At 58.4% G+C, this 16,575-nt stretch overlaps 1 protein-coding gene across 3 annotated transcripts in view; it reads right to left on the bottom strand.

The window, feature by feature from the left end:
- The window catches only part of LOC149120788 (cytochrome P450 2B5), a 35,335-nt gene that overhangs the window by 1,479 nt on the left and 17,281 nt on the right, over positions 1-16,575 (bottom strand). Inside the window, exons 1-8 of one of the 3 annotated variants that reach the window (XM_089318796.1) lie at positions 9,700-9,895; positions 5,588-5,750; positions 5,344-5,493; positions 4,012-4,172; positions 3,289-3,465; positions 2,452-2,593; positions 1,143-1,330; positions 843-984 (exon numbers count right to left, since the gene is read on the bottom strand). In XM_089318796.1, coding sequence (XP_089174922.1) covers positions 843-984; positions 1,143-1,330; positions 2,452-2,593; positions 3,289-3,465; positions 4,012-4,172; positions 5,344-5,493; positions 5,588-5,750; positions 9,700-9,870 — 1,294 coding nt within the window. In that variant the 5' untranslated portion in view covers positions 9,871-9,895. Of the gene's footprint in view, positions 1-842; positions 985-1,142; positions 1,463-2,451; positions 2,594-3,288; positions 3,466-4,011; positions 4,173-5,343; positions 5,494-5,587; positions 5,751-9,699; positions 9,896-16,575 lie in introns of those variants that run through there. The other 2 variants (XM_089318797.1, XM_089318798.1) reach the window with 2 other exon arrangements.

Genomic DNA, 16,575 nt, shown 5'->3' with positions numbered 1-16,575 from the left:
TCGTTTCGGCACAGCCAGAAAGCAGCAGACAGGAGCCATCAGTGCTTACAGCAGTCTCTGGCCTGCTTCTCCTTCTTGAACGGGTTCTGCGGCCCAGATTTTGCAGGCCAGCCCGAGTGCGTCATCCCCCACCGGACGCCCCCCTCGGCCAGCAGCTACCCGTTGGGACACCGTTTGGTGTCTCTGACGCTCACACTTGTGGGAGTCTGTCTCTTTATCTATGCCCGTCTTACCTTTACCTTTCCGTCTCTTTTTGGATCTGCTTCTCCTTTCTCTCTCTCTCTCTCTCTCTGTCTCTCTCTCTCTGTCTCTCTGTCTCTCTCTCTTCTCTTTCATTTTCATTTCTGTCAGAAGACACAGTATTTATTGTTCATTTTGTTTCTCTCTCGCTACTTTTTTTTTGACAGGCAGAGATAGACGTGAGAGAGACAGACAGAGAGAAAGGTCTTCCTTCCGTTGGTTCACCCCCCCAAATGGCCGCTAAGGCCGGCACGCTGAGCCGATCCGAAGCCAGGAGCCAGGTGCTTTGTTTCCTCCTGTTCTCCCATGCGGGTGCAGGGCCCAATCACTTGGGCCATCCTTCACTGCCTTCCCAGGCCACAGCAGAGAGCTGGACTGGAAGAGGTGCAAACGGGACAGAATCTGGCGCCCCAACCGGGACTAGAACCCGGGGTGCCGGCGCCCCAGGCAGAGGATTAGCCTAGTGAGCCCCAGCACAGGCCATCCCTCTCTACTCTTATCACTCCCTTTTTTCTATCTCTCCCTCTTCTTCCAGAAGGGGCTGGGCGGAGCCCTTGACTCTGGGGTCTGGGGTCTGGGGGCGGGGCTACAGGCAGGCTTACCCAGGGAGAAGGGCATGAAGCCTTCATTCCTCTTCAGTGCCCCGTCGGCATCCAGAAAGTGGCCGGGGTTGAAGGTGTTCGGCGTTTCAAAGTAGCGCGGGTCATGGAGAGCCGAGCTCAGGATGGGGAACACTTCCGTGTTCTGAGGGAGGTCCAAAGGTTAGAGAGGGGGCCGGCCCCTGGCCCAAGCATAATCCCACTCCCCTCAAAAAAACACAACAGGAACCAATGAGAGGCTGTGTTTGGGAGTTAGGAAGACCAAGAATGCCCGCAGGAAGAGGTGGGCACCACTGGCTTCACCTTGGGGATGACGTAGCCTCGGAACTGCGTGTCTTTGGTGACCATGTGGGGCGCACCGAGGGGGATGAGGTCCCCGAGCCGCTGGATCTCGTGGATGACCGCGTCTGTGTAGGGCATTTTGGCTCGGTCATCGAGGGCCGGAGGGCGGTGGGAGCCGATCACCTGCTCGATCTCCTTCTGGACTCTCTCTGCAAGGAAAAGCGGGGCCAGGGAACCCCAAGCAGGAGGCATCTCAGCAGAGACCCTGCTTTCCAGGGCGCCGTGGGCCAGGAGACACGTGCGTCAAAGCTGAGGCCACTGGTGCCCCTCAGAGTCCCAGCCTGGGGCAAAGGGAGGAGGGAGGAACAAGAATTCTCAGCCTGGATGTGGGTTCTCTCCCACACACACAGGTGCAGACACATACACGTTCACAGGTAACACATATACAAATGCACACACAAGGTCACATGCACAGGTGTACACATAGGAATGCACACACACATAAACACACCCCACAGTTCCTCAGGAATTTCAGATTAAGAACTCCCGTCAGAACTCCTCTCTAAGGTGAGGAGAAAATGAACTAGTACTTAGTGTGTGTAGGTAATGAGGGACCATGCCAGACTTTCAGGGGTGTAACAAAGAAATAGATCAATAGATTAATCCATGAACACTAGATAAATAATGGGAATGTGTAATCAACAAATCAATGGACAGATCAGTCATAAATAGACTGATGATGAATGACGAGCCAGAGAGTGTATGGATGTATTCACTTATGAATTAACTGGATGGACCCGTTCATGAACAGCCCATTGGAACATAAGGCAATGAGCCCAGTGAACCAGTGACGTGAAGGATGATGGCTGGAATATGGAAGAATGAAGAGTGAACACATTTGTGAGGACTGAGGATGTAAAGGAAGGAATGGGTGGGGGCGTGATGGTGAGGACTCAGGGGTGACACAACGGGGGGATTATTGTCCTGGAACATGAAGGCTGCGTGGGTGGTGAGGCCTGAGAGGCAGCTGGGGAAGGGGCAGGGGAGGAAGCCCGCTGCAGACAAGGGTGAGCACACGAGGGCGCTGCTGAGTCAAAGCCGTCCCGCTGTCACCGCCCAGAGGGTCAGGGCGCACCTCCCTGAACACACACCTGTGTCCCTGGATGACTTGAGGAGCGGACCCGGGAGTGTGCAGGGGGACTGAGGGTGAGGGCCCAGTGGGTCCAGCTCGGATCCACAGGATCTTCCCTCACCTACCCGCAGGACTGGCTGGCGGGGGCCATCCCTGAGCCTAACGTCTCCCCCAGACAGGAGCCCGTCCACAGCCCACCTGTGACGTGTGGGTACTTGAGCATGAGCAGGAAGCCGTAGCGGAGGGTGGTGCTGGTGGTCTCGGTGCCGGCGAAGAAGAGCGTGAGCACGGTGATGATGAGGTTCTGGTGGTGGAACTCGCTGCTCGGGTCGGACTTATCCTGCGTCCCCCGGCGGGGCGGGGGAGGAGGGAGATGGTCAGCAAGGCTGGAGCCCAGTTCTCGTGAATCTCTCCATCCGTTTCTGGGTCTCCCACTCTGTCTGGTCCACCATGATTCTCTCTACCTGTCCACTCCTGTGCTTCTCTCTCTTTTAATAAGATTTAGTTATTTGAAAGGCAGAGTTACAGAGAGAGATCTTCCATCTGCTGGTTCATTCCCCTAATGGCTGCAACAGCTGGGGCGGGGCCAGGCTGAAGCCAGGAGCCTGGAGCTCCATCCCCAAGCACTTGGGCCATCTCATTCTGCCTTCCCAGGTGCATCAGCAGGGAGCTGGATGAGAAGTGCAGCCGGGACTTGGACCGTCGCTCATGTGGGACCCAGCATCGTGTGCAGCAGCTCAGCCCAGTGCCCCAGTGCCAGCCTCTCTTCCCGCCCTCTGCTTCTCCACGTTTCTTGCTGTTTCCCTCATCACCCTGGCTCTGTGGGTTTCTGCCCCTGCTGCTTTGTTTTGTCGCTTGCCTCAGTCTCTGTCTCTGTCTCTCTCTCTCTCTCTCTCTGTCTTTCCCTCTCTTTTCTCCCTCTCTCTCTCTCCCTCCCTCTCTACCTACCCATCTTTCCCCTCCCTTTCCCATCCTCTTCCTTCTGCTCTGCCTGTATTCCTCTCCCCCACGCCCCTCCCCCGTCCCGTGCCCCACTTTTTCCATGCGGAGCAGGTAGACGTCAATGAAGTCCCTGGGGTTGCTGGGGTCCAGGGTTTCGCGGTGCTTCTCTACGCTCTGGCCGATGAAAGTGTTGATCTCCTGCAGGTTCCTGTAGATCTGCCTGTGCGTGCCGGGAAAGTGCTTTAGGAAGCCCGAGAAGAGCTCGAACACCTGCAGGGGAGAAGAGAGTGTGGTGGGGTCATGTGGGGCGGGGCCGGGTGGATGGGGCTCCTGGGCACCTGCGCCTCCTCGGGGACCTCCCCCCCACCCCTAGCTGGCTCTCACTCTTGCTCTCACTCGCTTTTTGTCTCTGGCAGTCACTGTTCTCCTCTGCTCCTTCCTCTCTCTCTGTGTCCCTCTGTGGCTAGCTGCCCCCTCCCCATCCCTCTCTCTCTGCCCTTGTCTGGTCTTCTCTCTTTCCTTCCCTCTCTCCCTCCCAAGCCCTCACGTTCTCTCTCCGACTCTTCTATTCCCGCCTCCCCTCACTCTCTCCTGAGCCCCGGTCCTCGGGTCCCTGTCACTGCCACCCTCCAGATCCTGGCATCCCTGTCCCTCTGGCTGTCTCTGTCTTCCCTCCTGCCCTAAGCTGCCTTTCTGAGACCCCAGAGCAGGTCCTCCTCAAACTCCTCCTCCTCCTCTTCCTCCTCTCCGCCTCCTCCTCACCTGCTCCAAGAATCCCCACCACTCCACCTCACCCCACTCCCACCTCAGGCAGACCTGGCTGGAGAAGGAGCTGATGAGGGAGAAGGACTGGAAGAACAGGTCCAGCAGCCGCAGGAACACGGGGTCCTTGTAGTCAAAGCGTTTTCCAAAGACAATGGAGCAGATGATGTTGGAGGTGACCGAGTGGAACAGCAAGGTGTTGTCCAGGAGGGCTCCTAGGAGGAGGCAGCAGCAGAAGGAGAGACAGAGTCACGGGCTTGGGGAACGTGCGGCTGTGTGACCGCCCCAGCACTCAGTCATGATCGGCTGGAACGGCCGTAGCTGGCAGCCTCCCGTGCACATTCATGTCCGGTCCTCTCTTAGCCCTTCCCCTGCTGCTCTGTCTCATTCTCCCCACAGCAGCGGAGGAAGGCACAGCCTGTGATCTCCCCGGTTCCCAAGTGGGCAAACTGAGAGGCTGAGGAGAGCCCAGCTGCACAGCGCATGTGCAGTGAGTGGGTCTCCCAGGACCCCAGGCTGGAGCACCAGTCCCAGGGCCACAGGCATCCAATCAAACACTGACCACTCCCCCTGTCTGTGGCTCCCCTTGGTCTCTTCTGCCCACCCCTAGGGCTCTGCTCTGCAGATGTGAGTTGATGACTATGCACCCGCCTGACACACCCGCCCCGGCCATGGCTGGAGGTGGTGTGGGGGGTAGGGAGGAGGGCGTGGGGGGCTGGTGCTGGGCCTCCTCCATCCCCCACAGGGGCACCTGGGGTCCATGCCCAGCCCAGCTCCTGACTGCAGCTCCTGCCAGTGCAGACCCCGGAAGGCAGCAGTGATGGGCCCTGCCCAGCTGAGACCCCAGTTCCTGGCTTCCACTCTGCCTCATCCTGCCCATTGCAGGCATTGGCTCTGCACCTCTCTCTCGCTCTCTCTCTCTCTCTCTTGCTCCCTCGCTCTCTCTTCTCCAGCCTCTCAGCAACTCTGCAGAAACTCAGGTAAGAAAGATGGCAAAGACCACATCCAGGCGCTAACACTGTCACCTCCAAGTCCCCTTATAGACTCCAGAAATCCCGACGAGACTTCCTCTAGCGCCCCCTCTGGCAGCCGAGCGCACAGCACCCGACCTGGTCCTTGGCTCTCAGCTCAGCAGCTTCACCGGGGAGGGGACAGGGCTGGCTGTTTGCAGAACACCCGGTGCTTTCCCTGCCCCCCTCTGCTGTCTTTAATGTGAGTCCCGGTGTCGCCAGGAGCTGGTTTTCCGAGGTTGCGAGTTAAGCAGCAACGCGCGACGCCCAGTTGTCCTGGGACACCACAGCTCGCACCCCTCCCGGTCCCTGTCTCCCCCTCTCTCGGGTTTCCGGTTGCCGGGCGCTGCCCCGTCTCCTTGGCTCGCGGCCTCACCCTTGGATTTCCGCAGCTCCTCCACCAGACACCGGGCCTCCTCCTGAATGCGCTCCTCCACGCTCCGCTTCCCCATGCCGAAGTCCCGCATGGTGGCCAGGGAGAATCTCCGAAGGGCCCGCCAGCGCTCCCCGTTGGCAAAGGTCACTCCTGGGGGTGGAAGGAGACTCTGTGCCTCCCCAGCCCTCGCCCCCACCCAGGCCCACCTTCCCTGAGCTCCACCCCTCCCAGCGCCCGCTCTCACCGTATCCCTGGAAGATCGGATCCACCACGGCGATCTTCCCCCTGCCAGAAAAGGCCTCTGCTTGGTCCACGAGGGCCTCGCGGATGGCATCTGTCCCACACAGCACGACCACGGGTCTGGATCCCAGGTACACCGTGAACACGTCCCCGTATTTCTCTCGGAGCTGCCAAGCACACCCCGCCCAGGGCCGGCGGCAGTCAGTTTCTGAACCTGAGACAGTGGGCTACAGAGTGGTCACAGCCATCTCCCCGACCCCCTCCTCCCCGTTCCCCTTGCCCTGACCCCGCAGCCCAAGGCCCTGCCTCACTGGTTGGTGCCCTGAGCAGCACAGAAGGCTGGGAATTTCTAACTCCCCCAGGACAGCACCCTAAACTCCGGCCAATCTCTGTGGCATCACAGCCCGAGAGTCCTCTCGTGTCCCTGCTTAAAATCTGCTGTCTATGGCCTGGCTCTGGCTACTCCTCCCCCAGCTCGCCCTTTGGTTCACGCCGGCCTCGATAAATCCTTAAAAAAATTTAAAAAAAAAAAAAAAAAGCTGAGTCTGGAATGTGAACTCACACCTCAGTCCCAGCCCTTCCTGTGTGACACCCAGTCCCTTCCCTCCCTGTCCCCCAGCCCTGGGAAAGCCGCCATCATAATGCAAGTTCCTCCGAGGGCTTCAGGGGCGCTGTGAGCCTCGGAACCCTGTGCAAAGCGTGCGTGCATGCACAAAAGGGAGGCCCCACTGCTCTGATCACATTCTCAGAGGGTTTAGAGTCCCCACATTTTTTATAGATGTACTTGTCTATTGAGAGGCAGAGTTACAGAGTGAGAAGGAAAACTCAGATCTATCCACTGGTTCACTCCCCAAATAGCTGCAACCTCCAGGCTGGGCTGGTCCCCGCTCAGGAGCCTGGAGCCTCATCCGGGGGTCCCACGTCGGTGCAGGGGCCCACGTACTTGGGCCACCCTCCCTGCCTTCCCAGGTGCATTAGCAGGGACTTGGATCGGAAGTGGAGCTGCTGACACTTGAACCAATGCCCATATGGGATACCAGCATCGTCATAGACGCAACCTGCTATGAAGCAAGGCCAGCTCTGTCCCCAAGTTGAGTGGACCCAGCCAGTGCATGATCTCTCTTCCTCTCTGAAACTCTGCCTTTCAAATAAGTCAAATATGTCTTTAAATAAAAAATGGGGGTGAAGAGGATGTGAGGAAGCCAGGCCATCCTTGCGCACAGTCCCCTCTGTGCATGGCTGTGTCCCTCCGCGGCGCTGGGACACAGCCATGGCCGAGCCCACAGACTTGCGCCCTCCAGAACAGCAAGCTGCTTGCATCTCTACCTGACCCGGTACCCAGCCCCAGGTGCTTTGCTGCAGTCAGAGAAAAGAGGCTCAGACACCTCGCCTGCCCTGCCTGCCACCTTCTCGCTGACCCCTCCCCCAGGCTGCCTCTGCAGCTTGGACAGCTGCCGGGTCTCTCCCCACCTGCTCCGCACTCACCTGGCATGGCTCATTCCCCTCCTTTTCCCTAACACCCACCAGGGACACCTTCTTCTCCCCTCTGCCCCTCTTTGATCCACCCTCAAATGATCTGAATGGCCCGGGTCTTCATGAGTGTCCCCTGCCACCCAGCGGAGCGCTCACTGACACCGTGTGGATTCTGTGTCTTTCGTCTGTCTCTGCAGTCCCCCTGTGAGCTCCCGAGGGACAAGGGCTGTTCGGCCTCCTGTCCCTGAATGCGCCCCTGTGCTCCACAGGGGGTGGGACCAGAGGCTGACCAAATGCCGCTGGCAGCAGCCATCGCCTTGGCCACACCCCATACTGTCCAACCCCTGGTGACCTCTGTGGGTTCTCTCCAGGCCAGTTTCACTGCAAGGACAAAGGTGACGCAACATTCCTGGTCTGCTGTGACAGGATGTTAACTTGCCCTTTCCAACAAATGAGAAGCGCGTGTGTCAAACATTCGATGACATCCTCTGCTGTTTGCATGAAATGTTTTGGACACCCGAGTCTTAGACTGCTCCATGCAGAAAGGGTCTCCAGAGACCAGCACCAGCCCATCCCCACCCGAAACTGAAACCCCTTCATTGGCGGTGCTGACAGGTCCCGGCGTCCTGTGAGCTAGGAGACAGCCGCCAAGACCCCTACAAATGCACACGTATCTTAAGGCGGATGTGGCTCTCACAGTGAGCGGGGACTGTGTGGGGATTGATGGCCAGCCCTGGCAGAGAAGAGGAGCAGTGAGACAGCAGGTTCTGTCTGCGGAGGCACGGTCGTCCCCACTGAGCTGCCGCTGGCAAAAATGCCCTTACGGAGGGGGATCAGGTGCCAGCCTTGTGACCCGGGGCTAAGCCGCCCCCTGCCATGCCGGCATCCATAGCATCGCTGGTTCGAGTCTCAGCTGCTCCACTTCCCATCCAGGTCCCTTCTGATGCATCTGGGAAAGTAGCAGAGGATGGCCCAGGTCCTCAGGACCCTGCCACTAACAGGAGAGACCCGGATGGAGTTCTTGGCTCCAGGCTTCTGCTCGACCCAGTCCCAGCTATTGTAGTGCTTTGGGGAGTGAACCAGTAGATAGAAGATCTCTGTCTCTCTGTCTCTCTGTCTCTCTGTCTCTCTCTAATTATGCCTCTCAAATAAATAAATGATTTTTGGGGCTGGCAGTATGGCATAGTGGACAAAGCCGCTATGTGGACACCAGTTCAAATCTCATGTGGACCCCAGTTCAAGTCCCAGCTGCTCCACTTCCAATCCAGCTCCCTGCTAATGCACTCGGGAAAGCTCAGAAGATGGCCTAAGTGCTTGGGCCCCTGCACCCATGGGGGAGACCCAGATGGCGTTCTAGAGTCCTGGCTTAGCCCTGAACTGCAACTCTGCCTTTCAAATCAATAAGATGACAAGATTCAGGAATGTGATTGGTCTGGCAGGGGGAGGAGGCAGAGGAACTAGAAGTTACTGTCTCATTCCCATTATCCCGCTGGGAATGGGTTAGCAGATGCTGGCTAATTATTAATAAGCCAGGAAAACATGAAGCACGAATGAAAACAGCGGCTGGAGCCTGGCAGACACTGCTGGAGGGTCAGCTGTGTTATAGTGCATCTGCTTCTTACGCTTAATCTTTTCAAAAAGACTTATTTATTTATTTAAAGAAGTTACAGAGAGAGAGAAACAGAGGGAGAGACGGGGGCAAGGGGACAGCTTTCACTCCCCAAACGGCCACAATGGTCAGCACTGGGCCAGGCCACAGCCAGGAGCTTCATCCAGATCTCCCACATGGGTGCAGGGCCCCAAGCCCTTGGGCCCTCATCTGCTGTCTTCCCAGGCACATTAGCAGGGAGCTGGATCAGCTCAAACCAGCGTCCATATGGGATGCGCGCACTGCAGGCAGGGGCTTAACACCCTGTGCCAGCCCCAGCCCGGCATTTTAAATCTTTATTGGTTTATTTTCATCTATCTGAAAGGCAGCGTGCCAGAGAAAGAGAGAGAGAGAGAGAGAGAGAGAGAGAGAGAGAGAGAGAGAATCTTTAATCTGCTGGTTCATTCCCCACACCAGGTCTGGCCCGGCTGAAGTCAGTAGCCCAGGACCCCCTCTGGGTCTCCCATGTGGGTGCAGGCCCCAGCACCGGCGCCATCACCTGCTGCCTCCTGGATGCATCAGCAGGAAGCTGGATGGGAGCAGAGAAGCAGTGCGTGTGGATGCCGAGGCCCAGGCTCAGCCTAGCCTGCTGCAGCACAGCACCCATCACAGGTTTTAACTGACAAGCATACCATGACGGCATGACGGCAGACGAAACAATCTATTTGATGATTTACTGTCACCGCCCTTTCTCGTTCTCTTCCAGGCACAGGCGGGCACCCAAGGAGGTGACAATAATGGCAGGGAGAGTGAAACTCAGCACCTGTGGCTCACACCCATATGCCCCGTGCTGTCCACCTGCAGCTCCAGTTGAGCAGGGTCACCCGTCACAATCTCACCTTCACCACCACACTCTGGCTCTGCGCCCCTTGCTCGCCAGCGCCCCCACTCCCTCCAGGAGCCTGGAAGCAGGCCCGGCTCTCTCTGGCACATGAGCCCCAGGCACTCAAGCAGGGAGGGCTCACCCAGGACCAACCCGTCCATCCGTGTCTCACCCGCAGGAAGGAGCGGAGCAGGCCCTTCCTGTCCATCTGTAGAAGGTTCCCCAGGACGGGCAGAGGGGGGGGTCCCGGGGGGAGACGGCCGTGGGCCTTGGGGTGGCCCCTGAGCAGAAGCAGCAGGAGGCCTGCGAGGAAAGCCAGGAGGAGGAGCAGGCTGAACTCCATGGTCCCGGCCGTCGGCTGTCCACCTGCTGCAGCCTCCTCGCGCTGGGCCTTTTATCCTGAGCCTGGATCCCAACTCAGTTATGCAACCTCACCCACTCCCCGCCTCTCCTCTCATCATTACCAAAATGTGAACTTGGAAGCCAGAGGACACACACTTTTGCCCGGACAGCCCAGTGGCAGCTCACCGCCCGTCACTCTGCCCCCTCCCCTTCCTGGATGTTGGCAGGGACCTGCAGGGGGAAGTGGAGGGGGTGTAGAGTGCACATGAGCGTCTGTTTATTACCATGGGAGGCAGTGAGCACTTGTCTGTCTGCAGCTCTGTTTGGCCCGTGGGTTTTCCAGGCCTGCCGGTGTCTGTCCCACCCTCTTGGGTCACTGCAGGTGTCCGTGATGGGAAGGGGGTTCCCATGTGCGGGTTGTCTGGGTGCTGGTGTTTGGGCACCTCCAGGCCCCAGTATCTTTAAGGGCTCCAGAAGCTCAGGGCGATCGCTCCTGCATCTAGGCTCCCAGCGTCCCTTGTGTGACAGCCACAGCGGCAATAATGGCAGGAACAGAAGGGGCGGGGGCAGGAGACAGAGCTGGCAGGGTGCCCGGTCGGGTCCCCAGGGTCTCTGATCACCACAACTACAGCTGGGCGGGTCCCCTGCCTCTTCTCTGTCTGGGAGCAGCTGGGGTTTCTCTGGGTCCCTCTCGCTCTCTGTCTCTGACTCAGTGTCTGTTCCTGCAGTCGGGCGCAGAGCTCCAGGGGTGCAGAGGCTGCGTCCGTCCGTGTCTGGCTGTTAGAGGAGAAACCAGGGACTGAGCCATTCACAGCCAGCACCTGTGCATCCTTCTGTCAGTTCCAGAGGTGGAAGCCCACCTGTGGGTGCTGGCACGCGGTGAGGGCTTCCAGTGGTGGCCTGGCGGGCTGGGTGACACACGAGACGGAGGACAACAGGCCCAACTCCCCGGAGCCCAGCCCACTCCCGGGGTAACAGGTGCTCCCCTGTCATAACAACAGTAATCCCTCCATGAAGGCAGAGCTCTGGAGCCTGACTGCCTCCTGTGGGCCCCACTACATTTTATTAGAGAGAGAGAGAGAGTGAGTGAGCTTTCCGACTTGCTGGCCCATGATGGCTGGGACTGCACTAGGGTGGATACAAGAGTTGGGAAGGCTATGCAGGTCTCCCAGGAAGGTGGCACCACGAAGCCCAGTTGCATAGGCAGGAAGCCAGAGTCAGGAGCAGGGGCCTGGAGTCAACTCCCACACATGGTATGAGATGTGGGTGTCTTGAACACTGGGCTGAGCGCACACTCCAGCCCTCCCTCTCCGTACTTCCGCCATGGTCATTTTCTTCCACCTGTATGCAGGGGAGGACTTGTTCGAACCTCAGCATTGTGCCCTGGAAACCCCAAAACTCCAGCCTTATCACATGTAAAACACATCCATCCCATCCCAATCATCCTCAAGCCCCAACTCGCATCTACACAAACTCAAAAGTCCAGAGTCTCACCTACATCAGATATGAGTGGGACTCCATCTTGATTTGTCCTGAAGCAAACTCTCTCCAGCTCTGAGCCTGAGAAATCCAAAGGAGCCACCCACCTCCAACGTGGAGAAGACCCCTCCCCACCCACAATGTCCCACACTGCCCCTGTCTGAGGCTTCAGCTCCCTGTGATCAACCACAGTGGAACAAGTCCAGGGATGAACAACTTACAGAATTTTAAGTCTGCACACCTTTCTGAGTCATGGGATTCAATTTCATCCCACCCAGGACGAGAATCAGCCCCTGGTCCAGCGTATCCGCTGTGTGTACGTTACCCCCCCCACCCCAGTAGTCCCCATCACAGTGTCACAATGCTAACATTCAAGGAACCCTTACTCTACTTAGAATGGCCCCAAAGCTCAAGTGGTCTGGTGCTAGCAATCCAGATACGCCAACGAGAAGTTGTGGCGTTATGAGAAGCTCAGAGTTCCCCACCTAAGAAGACAACCCCTACACTGAGGTTGCTAAGACTCAGTGAACACCAACCGTCTCTCCGTGAAGCCGGCAGGAAGAAACACACTCATGGTCAAAAGTTATGGCCACGGTGTGGTCAGTGCTCGGCTGAGACGACGAAGGCATTAGTCTGTGGGCTGAAGACCTGTGCCGAGAGCGAGCTCCGACTGATGGCGCTGTGTCGGGCCGGGCAGCACTGAGCTCCGAGGAAGGCAAATGAGTGCCATCAAGCCCTTCACTCCCACGGAGGGATGACCACACAAGTTCAGGAATGGATTTGGGTGGGAGCAAGCTCTGCTCTAGACGACCTGGGTTTGATGCCCCCTTGTACGTTGCTCTGCTGTGTGTCTCTGGGCAGTGTCACAGCCTCTCTGGGCATCCCCCTCTCCACTGGAGAACTGGAGGAGACAGCAATACCTCCCTCCTGGGGTGAGGATCACAAGAGTTCCTTGGTGTAAACCACACCCCCACCCCTACCAGTGTCTCCCAGGGCTGGAATGCGGACTCAAGTTCAAGGCCATGTCACTGAGCAAGCGAGGCCAGAGCCAGGTGCTGGGGTCAGCACAGTCCGTGGTAGCACCTCTCCTGGGTCAGGAAGGTGCACAGCGCTCTTTGGCCTCCTGGGTCAAGGGAGTACACCGCATACCCAGTCAGGGCCAGGTTCTGACTTTTAGACTCAGATAAGGCATGGCTTTTGCTCCACCCCCCTCCCCTGGGTCAGCTCAGCTACTCCTCCCCTACCCCCAAAGCAGGAGCTGGGCTGGTGTGGGCGATTTGTATAACTTGGTAAACTGGAGGCTGGCTTTACCCATTTTATTTTATTTAAGATTTATTTATTTATTTGAAAGACAGAGTTATAGAGGCAGAGAGAGAGAGAGAGAGGTAGGGGGAGAGGTGGGGGAGAGAACTGCACAGGATACAGGAAGGTAACAGGTTTCTAATCTGCACTGCTGGTGACTCACGGTGGGGGAGGGGCTGAGGACAGCTCCCAGCCCTTGGCGCCTTGCCCTTTCTCCCCACTGGGGCACAGCCCCAGGTCTAGGGCTCCTCGAGGCACCCCTGCCCCGCCCTGTCGTGCTCACAAGTTAAGGAAGCGCTAATGTTTATGGGCAGACTCGTGTTCCAGCCCAGCTTGGTCCTTCGTTCGCTGTGCTGAAGGGCCCTCGGGCGAGCGAGCCTGGTGCGCTGTGGGCCCCGCCAGACCTCATCGCGGAAGGAGCCGAGGCCCCGCATACGGCGCCTGTAGTAAGAGCTTCACGGCCGGGCGATCACCACGGCCCCACACAGACCCAGAAAGACAGATGGTGGCGGGACCACAAGCAAACCAAACAGTGAGGCCACAGACAGCGACACTCATTCCACGGACACCGATCTACAGCAGCGGCTGCTCCGGGCCCTGAGCACGCAAGGACTTTGGACTTCATGCAGCCGGCGCTCAGGTGGGGGACTGGATGTGCACAGACAGAGGGGCAGGCAGTGCCGCACGAGGGGACGAGGCCGCACCCACACGGCCCGGCCCGGCCACCTCGGGGGTCTCCTGCCACCATCTGTCTCCACCTGGCTGCACCTGCACACCCTGGGTGCCAGGCGCTGGGACCATCGCCCCGAGTGGAGCAAGGGGTTCCTCAGGGGACGAGGCCTAAAGGCGGAAGCTGCAGTCCCTGGGGCTGAGGGGGGAGTGCAAGGGGGGAGACGGTGAGAGCTGGGGGTGGGAGGGGGACAGCAGCCCCGGGCCTGCTGGACAGCACGGTGGGCGCAGGGAGACGGTAGAAAGAACAGGATGGGGTGTGGAGGTAGCGGGGGTGGGGACTGAGGTTGCCATGGGTGTGGCCCGGAGAACCGTGGGAGCCAGACACAGGGTCAGCAGCTGAGGGACCAAAGCCTGATCGCATCTGGCCCTCCCAGCACCCCCTCCCCACACTACCGGGAGCCTGCACCCAGCACCTGGGCTTCCTGCTTGTGGGGGCTGGGCCAGGCTCACAGGACCAGGCCTCATGGCGTCTTCCCTTCCTCCTCCTTCTCCTTGTCCTCGGGGCCTCGCCCTCTGGAGCCGGGCTCCGGCTGCCCAAGCAGGCCATACCCCCGGCCCACCATGCGTGGCTGGGCTGTGGGACATGCTGAGCCTGAGCAAGTGTCCTTTCTCCAGGCTGTGCCCAGGGTGAGCCAGGAAGAGTGGACTCTGCCCTCCTCCCCCAACGCGCCGGCAGCGATAGCCAGGACCAGGGACGCAGCAGAGATTTTCCAACCAGGAACCTGCAGAAACCCAGAGGCAGGCAGACAGCTGGGAGTAGAGACAGACACGGAGTAGGAAAGAGAAGGCAGAGAGGCAGAGATGCTGAGAATCAGAGAGAGGTGGACACAGGAAGAGGCACCAACAGGACGGATGCGGAGGGCGGCGGAGGGGAGAGAATAAGGCAGGGAAGAGACCCCGCATCACAGAAAGAGATACACTCTGGGCCGGCATGGAAGCTTTGTGGGCTAAGTTCCGCCTGCGGTGCCAGCATCCCCTATGGGTGCCAGTTCGAGTCCTGGCTGCTCCACTTCTGATCCAGCTCTCTGCTATGGCCTGTAAGAGAAGTGGAAGATGGCCCAAGTCCTTGGGCCCCTGCACCCACGTGGGAGACCAGGAAGAAGTTCCTGGCTCAGCTCCGGCCATTGCAGCCATGTGAGAGTGAACCAGTGGATGGAAGATCGATCTCTCTCTCTCTCTTTCTCTCTCTACCTCTCTCTGTAACTCTCCCTTTCAAATAAGTAAATACATTTTTTAAAACAAGAGAGAGATGGCCGATGCCACAGCTCACTTGGCTAATCCTCCGCCTGCGGCATCGGCACCCTGTGTTCTAGTCCCGGTCGGGCTGCCGGATTCTGCCCCGGTTGCTCCTCTTCCAGGCCAGCTCTCTGCTGTGGCCCGGGAGTGCAGTGGAGGATGGCCCAATTGCTTGTACCCTGCACCCGCATGGGAGACCAGGAGGAAGCACCTGGCTCCTGGCTTCAGATCGGCACAGCCTGCCACCCATAGCAGCATTTTGGGTGGTGAACCAACGGAAGGAAGACCTTTCTCTCTGTTTTTCTCTCTCTCTGTCTAACTCTGCCTGTCAAAAATAAATAAATAAATAACACACCGAGAGATACACTAAAACCCAGAGCAAGGTGGACATCTAGCCTGGTGGTTAAGACACCTGCATCCCACACCAGAGTCCCTTGGTCCAACACTCAGCTCCTGCTGTGCTCCAGTGCCCTGCTGATGCAGACTGGAGCTGGTGGTGATGGCTCACGTGGTCGGGTCCTGCCAGCCAATGGGAGACCTGGGCTGTTCTTGGCCTCCAGCTTTGGTCCCTGGATGCTGCAGTTATCTGGGGAGTAAAGCAGTGCACAGGAGCTCTGTTCCTCAGATAAATAAATAAACCCAGGGCTGGCGCTGTGGCACAGTGGGCTAAACCTCCACCTCCAGTGCCGGCAAACCCCATGAGCGCTGGTTCAAGTCCCGGCTGCTTCACTTCTGACCCAGCTCTCTGCTGTGGCCTGGGAAAGCAGTAGAAGATGGCTCGAGTCCTTGGGCCCCTGCACCCATGTGGGAGACTTGGAAGAAGCTCCTGGCTCCTGGCTCTTGGTTTCAGATCCGACCAGCTCTTGCCGTTGCAGTCATCTGGGACTGACCAGTGGATGAAAGCCCTCTCTCTTTCTCCACTTCTCCCTTTCAAATAACTCGGCCTCTGCCACTCTGTAACTCTATCTTTCAAATAAAAAATATTTAGAAGAAGAAGGAGAAAGAGAAGGAGAAGAGGAGGAGGAGAAGTAGGGGGAGGAGGAGGAGGAGGAAAGAAAGCATGAAGCTGTCTGGGCTTCCACGGTAAGAGCTACGGGAAGAAGCAGCCAGAGCAAGGTGAGGGCGCAGGCGCGTGGGGTGGGGTCACTGGTCACTCCCAGCGGTGTGGGCAGAGAAGACCTCGCTGAGAACAGAACACGTGAGCAGCAACTTGAAGATGAGAAAGCGCTGGCACGGGCGTCAGGAGACCTCGAGGCAGCGGGGACAGCAAAGCCTGCATGGCAGGAATGGGCCTGGGGTTTGGAGAAGCAGCCAGGAGGCCAGTGTGGCTGGCACGGGACGCGGGAGGCGATGGAGACGGCACCTGTGGAGGATTTGAGCAGGAAGGGGGCCTGGTCTGACTGATGCAAGCATCCCCCCTCGCTGAGCCCAGGCACAGTCTCCTCTCAGGCAGTAGCTGGTGGAGGCAAGGTCCCCTGAGGTCACTTCCTCCACCCCCGGCCACCCGCACTCCCGGCAGAAGCAGGGTGCCAGGCCTGAGCCCCCACCCATGCTCTTGCCTTTCAGCCACGCATGGAATGTCTGGACCAGAAGGGTCAGGTGCTGCTGCCCTCCTTTTGTGTGACGCTCAGCCCTTGGGCCAAGTGGATTATGCAAAGATGGCCGGCACATGAGGTGATGCAGCCTGGACATTTTGGGCAAGTTAGCAGAGGGCTTGCTCTCTGCTGCCCCCTGTGGACTGGTGCATTTATAGCAAGCATCTGTAAGATTCAGTCCTGTTTCATTGTTACTATTTTTCCGGGGGCGGGGCAGGGGGGAGTGTGTGTGAGTGTGTGTGTGTGTGAGTGTGTGTGTTCATGCTCTCATCTGCAGGCTCACTTCCCAATGCCTGCAATAACCCGGGCCGGGCACTGAAGCTGGGCTCTGGAAACTCCATCCAAGTCTCCCATGCAGGCGG

Source organism: Oryctolagus cuniculus, chromosome 18 (assembly GCF_051225735.1).
Source record: "Oryctolagus cuniculus isolate XC-2025 breed Fujian yellow rabbit chromosome 18, ASM5122573v1, whole genome shotgun sequence".
NCBI lineage: Eukaryota > Metazoa > Chordata > Mammalia > Lagomorpha > Leporidae > Oryctolagus > Oryctolagus cuniculus.
The sequence above is the reverse complement of the archived record's forward strand: the minus strand, read 5'-3'. Positions and strand labels throughout refer to the sequence as shown.